At 37.1% G+C, this 6,330-nt stretch overlaps 1 protein-coding gene across 1 annotated transcript in view; it reads left to right on the top strand.

The window, feature by feature from the left end:
- LOC108229251 (ribonuclease inhibitor-like) overlaps positions 1-6,094 on the top strand; it is a 32,163-nt gene extending 26,069 nt beyond the window's left edge. The window contains exons 5-6 of the mRNA XM_037979514.1: positions 3,321-3,494; positions 5,683-6,094. Of these exons, the coding sequence (XP_037835442.1) occupies positions 3,321-3,494; positions 5,683-5,941 (433 nt within the window). The 3' untranslated portion in view covers positions 5,942-6,094. The remainder of the gene's footprint in view (positions 1-3,320; positions 3,495-5,682) is intronic.
- The last annotated feature ends 236 nt before the right edge of the window (positions 6,095-6,330 follow it).

The raw sequence follows: 6,330 nt of genomic DNA, 5'->3' as shown, positions 1-6,330 counted from the left end.
TTTGTATTAAATTTTATGCTCTTTCATTGATAGGGGGCGCTATAATTTAAAAAAATTTAGATTTGAATAACCGCTTGACGGATTTACACCAAACTTGGTACAGATGATCAAGACCCCACCTTGAGATGATATCTTGAATATGATAATGAAGTGGGCGTGGCTTATATGCTATCTCACATTTGAGCTTTGAACTCAGCCAAATTGAACCTTACCTTCGCAGAAATGACTGATCTATTACAGAATTGCGATCTCTAGGTCTTAAGGAAAAATTGCAAAATTTGATTTCTAGGTGGCGCTGTTACAAGAAGAAATGCCTTTTTGCGTATTCTTCAACAACAACTAGATGTACGCACAGTATCTCTATTTTGTTGTGTTCTACAAACCAGGCCTTTTTACATGAGTTTTGAAGAAAAATTGTAAAATTATGCTAATTAGTAGAAAACTTGCAAAATATGCCAAACCTATTTTCATTAACTCCTCCTGAGGCTTAAAGCCAATTGAAGTGAAACTTCACATGGTATGACAGCACGACTGGCTAACCAAACAATTAGAACGGATTTTCAAAAAAATGTTCAGTTTATGAATTATGCGTAAACAAATTTTTTTTTCCCAAAATAAAACCTTTTTGAGCGTAACTTAAGAACAGTTTAAATTTTATCAATAGTTTTTATACCAGTGGTGCCTAAGGCTGACAAAAAGATTTCTTTCCATTTTCAGCTCGATCCAACACTAGGGGGCGCTACTAAGAGGTAAAATTTCTACTGCCGAAATGGCTAAATGGATTTACATAAAACTTGGTGGGTATCTTCAGGATACAACCCTGAAACTATGGTATCAATATGGTAATTATCTGTAAAGGTGGGCGTGGCTTATGTCCAAAAATGTATGTGTAGCCTTTAACATTTTGAAAAATTCACAACAAAATCACTTGTTGAATTTAGAGGGCTAAGACACACAGGATATGTTCCTTGCATTACCCCTAAAAGTGCTGATTAAATTTTCAGCTCTATATTCAAGCGTGTTGTTACTATTTACGAAGTTCGTAACTCAGGCTAGCAGTAGCATCTCGGACTCTTTTTGGCCAAACAAGTTGAAATTTAGTACTCTGTTCAGACCTAGCCTAACTACAAAGCACAAGAAATATTGTTTAAGTTTGAGCGCCCCCTTGTGTTTATTAATTGAAAACATGTAAATGCTAACTAACACAGCTAATTTTTATTTTACTTTGAAAAAAGCTTTAGACTATGGTGGATTAAAAAATTGGGCACAAAAACGACATGATAATGGTCATCTGTAAAAATTTTGAGATTTTTTTAAGGCATTATTGATTTTTAACAAATTTCTGAATATATTTCAGTATGACCAGCACTGCTATGACGAAGGTTAACAATTTCTTGTACAAAAGCTGTTGAGTGTGGATATTTCCCAAAGTGCAAACATTATGTCACTTATACACATGGTGATTTGAGAATTTTTGTGAATTTTTATCATGAAATTTTAATTTGTCATGATTTTTTGCATATTAGCTGGACATCATGAAAATAAAGTTATCAATTTTTCATAATGAATGCGTTCGATTCAGGATCATAGAAATAAAAGAATATTATTTCACATGTAGCCATGGTCATTAGAAAATATTTTGGTAATTTTTGGAAGAGTTATGGATTTTTAATGAATATTTATTTGGGTCGTTAGGTTATAAAATTACAGTTAATATTTTTTTATTAAAACAGCATTGAAACTAGGGACAGAGATAAATGCATATTATTACAGATGTAGACTTGATCATCTAAAAATATTTTGGTATTTTTCAAATGAATATTGAATTTTTTATGAATTTATTTCTTTGGCTCTGTGTGGTATCAAATGGCAGTTAGCTTTTCCTTCCCAAGCTTTCTTCACAAATTATACCGTTGCGTCTTACGGAGCGCCTTTGAGTACGTACCGTCCTCATGACTTTCGACTCGGTCCGCTTGCTGAGAGAGGCGGCAACGCCACACCTGCGGGACGTCGGGAGCGGAGCACGCGGATAGGGGCGGAGCGTGGAGGCTTGGAACCCGTTGATAACTGCTTGCAGTTCTAGTTCATTTATAAATGTTTTATTCAGCTGAAAAGTTGAACATTTGGACCACCTTAGATCAGCTCTGGGTCAGAATCTAAAATCCTGGTTCTTGTCAAACCTGGTCTAAATTCTTCTCCACTGAATCCAAATGCATGAAAACCCAGTTTGTGATTTCTGAAATCTATCTGTGTAAAAGTAAAAAAGGCTTTAATGTTTGTTGTCATGGAGACCAGCTGAGGTCGGGTCCAGTTCAAAAACCTCCAAACTTAGAAAGTTCAAAGTGGAGTTTTGATCAGATGGATCTGTAGTATTTAGACTTTCTGATTCTGCTCTTGCTGCAGTTTTTCTCCATGCATGTGTTGTTTTTGGATGAATTATTTGATGTGCACATGCAGTTTCATGTGTTTGAAACTGTATTTTTATTCTTGTTGGAAAACACACTGGGCTGCTGTGCATGAAATGTTTTCTACAAATAAAGTTTGACTCGACTCAGAGCAGGTTTGACAAGAACAAGGNAACCCAGTTTGTGATTTCTGAAATCTATCTGTGTAAAAGTAAAAAAGGGTTTAATGTTTGTTGTCATGGAGACCACCTGAGGTCAGGTCCAATTCAAAAACCTCCAAACTTAGAAAGTTCAAAGCGGAGTTTTGATCAGATGGATCTGTAGTATTTAGACTTTCTGATTCTGCTCTTGCTGCAGTTTTCATCCATGCATGTGTTGTTTTTGGATGAATTATTTGATGTGCACGTGCAGTTTCATGTGTTTGAAACTGTATTTTTATTCTTGTTGGAAAACACACTGGGCTGCTGTGCATGAAATGTTTTCTACAAATAAAGTTTGACTCGACTCAGAGCAGGTTTGACAAGAACAAGGAGTTTAGATTTAAATTAATTTGTGTGAATTTTGTGTGAATAATTTAATTCTGTTTGTCAGGAAATTGACTGTTTTTTATTCTAAATATTAAAAGAAAATCAAAATATTTTTAGATTTTTTTTTTCCATTTTTGACCAAATAAAACAAAAATGACTTGTACTAAAACATATGTTATGTATTTACTCAGTTTTTGTACTGAGCTAACATTCAGTGTGGTAGTAGCTGAGAGTCCTCCCCAACACAGACTCTGTGTTTAATTGATTGTGTTTTTGTGGCTCTGACATCCAGTAAAACTAATTGTGTCCAGTTTAATAATTGAGTTCATATTTCAGTTTGAACCTGCATCCTCTTGGCTTCAGCTCACAGCTTTTATTCTTTATTCAGATTCAGGGGCTGCTGGTTGTCAGAGATCAGCTGTGCTTCTGTGGTCTCAGCTCTGAAGTCCAACCCCTCCCATCTGACAGAACTGGACATGAGTCTGAACGACCTGTTTGACTCTGGAGTGAAGGAGCTCTGTGGTTTCCTGGAGAGTCCAAACTGTAGACTGGAGGTTCTGAGGTCAGTTCACTGCAGCTGTTGGAGGTTTTCTATGTTTGTCCAACTAAAATCATTCATTGATACTTCAGAATTTATTCATTTATAAATGTGTCATTCATTTCTAAAGTTCAACTTGAACACGTCTGTTTTGAATTTTCTCTTTCCAAACGTCTAAAAACCTTTTTCTAACAAAAACAGGTTTGCTGCTTGTTTTAACCTTTAAATAATTTTTACTGGATTAAATCTTAAACATCAGTTATGTAATGAGGACTGTAACTGGTTTGTTGGTAGATTAGCAGTCACGTCAGGGTCGGGTTAGGACAGTAATTATAGAAGTTCATGTGAGTCGAAATGAAAGAGAGAATGTCCAGGTCCAGGATTTAGCTTCAAACTTGTCTTTCATTAGACTTCTTCATGAACATCAACACTCAGGTGTGTGTGTGTGTGTGTGTGTGTGTGGTTTTCTACAAAGAGAATAAACAAATATAAATTACAAATACTAATCTGTGAGAACTCCTCAGACTACAAATGCAATTTAAATGTCCACAAGGGAATAAACATGACTAAAACTGGGCTAATAATTAGCTCTGCAAATGTACAGCATAATGCAGATAAATTAACTTTCACATCTACCAGGAATTAACTCAATTAACTAAAGTATACATCACACATACACTGTATGGAGGCATTTCAGTAAGAAAATATGAGCCGTGGACTTGGACTGCGTCATATACACGGACCTATAGGCACCAAAAGATAATGCTAAGTGGCTAGCAGTTACCTTCCCTAAATACACCAAGAAAGGGGCTCATAGGATCATTGTGCTTAAGAAAAACTTATTAAAATACAGTTGTGAGGCTTACGCAAAAAACAATAAAGCACAGATAATGTGACTCACTTCAGATGGACGCATAGCGTTAATGCGGCTGATTAAATGAAGTCTGAGTCGTGCCGATACCTCTCTGAACTCGTTATATGCAGGACTATTCTATATTGGTGGATTACAGGAGCACCTAAAGGCAAAAATATGAACTACAAGACCTCTAAACTACAGTCATACAGAGGGCTGAAACAAGCTAATAACAGTCATTTGTCCAAGTTATCACACAGAGCTGTGTGTTTGTTTCTGTAATGAAACTTTCTCTCAGTTTTCTCTTATTTTGACAGCAGAAGTCGTCATCAAGGCCAGAGAGCAACAGAAACTAACCCTGTCAGTGTTGGAGGACAGGAGGCTTTAAGCTCAGAGACAGACAGGCTGGGATTAATAAACATGGAGCAAATCCATCATTTGAGCCAAACAATCAAAGAATCTGTCTCAGAGGACAGGAGACACATGACTGCAGAAACACCTGGTCACACCTGTTGTGGAAGAAATCAATTTTCAGGCACTGTTAGATGAAATCACTCAAACAGGTTTATTTATGTATGGTGCACACCATACAGAGAGCCTTAAAGACAATTAATGATTAACATCCGAGTCCCAGGTCCAAACGTGAAGCTCCAAATCAAAGTTCCACCTCCAGAGTCCACACAAGAGCTTTTATCTAAGATATTAGAATGTTGGTAGGTGAGGAGGAGACAGGAAGCAAAGTCAGTCTGGTTTCAGTGAAGAGTAACAGGGTCATTTGGTGAAAACCTCATAGTCTGTGGAATTCAGACAGAACATAGTCAGGTGTTATCTTATAAAAACCTTGCAACTACACACTTCAAGACCACCTGAAGTTAGCTTCTGATTCCAGCTGGAGGGGCAGCAGTTAAAGGGCTATTACACACAATTTATAACATTTGGAGCACCTTAGATCAGCTCTGGGTCAGAATCTAAAATCCTGGTTCTGGTCAAACCTGCTCTAAATTCTTCTCCACTAAATCCAAATCCATGAAAACCCAGTTTGTGATTTCTGAAATCTATCTGTGTAAAAGTAAAAAAGGCTTTAATGTTTGTCGTCATGGAGACCATATTGTTATTTCCAAGGTTTGACCAAAACGCTCCAACTTTCTCATCATCAGATGATCTTAGTGTCAAAGTGTGGGATGAAAGGCGGCGGGTGATATGCATTCCTTCAAGGAATGCTAGGCCTTTAATTGATTGTGTTTTTGTGGCTCTGACATCCAGTAAAACTAATTGTGTCCAGTTGAATAACTGAGTTCATATTTCAGTTTGAACCTGCATCCTGTTGGCTTCAGCTCACAGCTTTTATTCTTTATTCAGATTGAAGGACTGCAGTTTGTCAGACATCAGCTGTGCTTCTGTGGTCTCAGCTCTGAAATCCAACCCCTCCCATCTGACAGAACTGGACCTGGGCTGGAACTACCTGTCTGACTCTGGATTGAAGGAGCTCTGTGGTTTCCTGGAGAGTCCAAACTGTAGACTGGAGGTTCTGAGGTCAGTTTACTGCAGCTGTTGGAGGTTTTCTATGTTTGTCCAACTAAAATCATTCACTGATACTTCAGAATTTATTGATTTATAAATGTTTCATTCAGTTGAAAAGTTGAACATTTGGACCACCTTAGATCAGCTCTGGGTCAGAATCGAAAATCCTGGTTCTTGTCAAACCTGGTCTAAATTCTTCTCCACTGAATCCAAATCCATGAAAACCCAGTTTGTGATTTCTGAAATCTATCTGTGTAAAAGTAAAAAAGGGTTTAATGTTTGTTGTCATGGAGACCACCTGAGGTCAGGTCCAATTCAAAAACCTCCAAACTTAGAAAGTTCAAAGCGGAGTTTTGATCAGATGGATCTGTAGTATTTAGACTTTCTGATTCTGCTCTTGCTGCAGTTTTCATCCATGCATGTGTTGTTTTTGGATGAATTATTTGATGTGCACGTGCAGTTTCATGTGTTTGAAACTGTATTTTT

This window comes from Kryptolebias marmoratus, linkage group LG14, assembly GCF_001649575.2.
Source record: "Kryptolebias marmoratus isolate JLee-2015 linkage group LG14, ASM164957v2, whole genome shotgun sequence".
NCBI classification, from domain to species: domain Eukaryota; kingdom Metazoa; phylum Chordata; class Actinopteri; order Cyprinodontiformes; family Rivulidae; genus Kryptolebias; species Kryptolebias marmoratus.
Note: the sequence above shows the minus strand (reverse complement) of the source record. Positions and strands in the feature narration are given on the sequence as shown.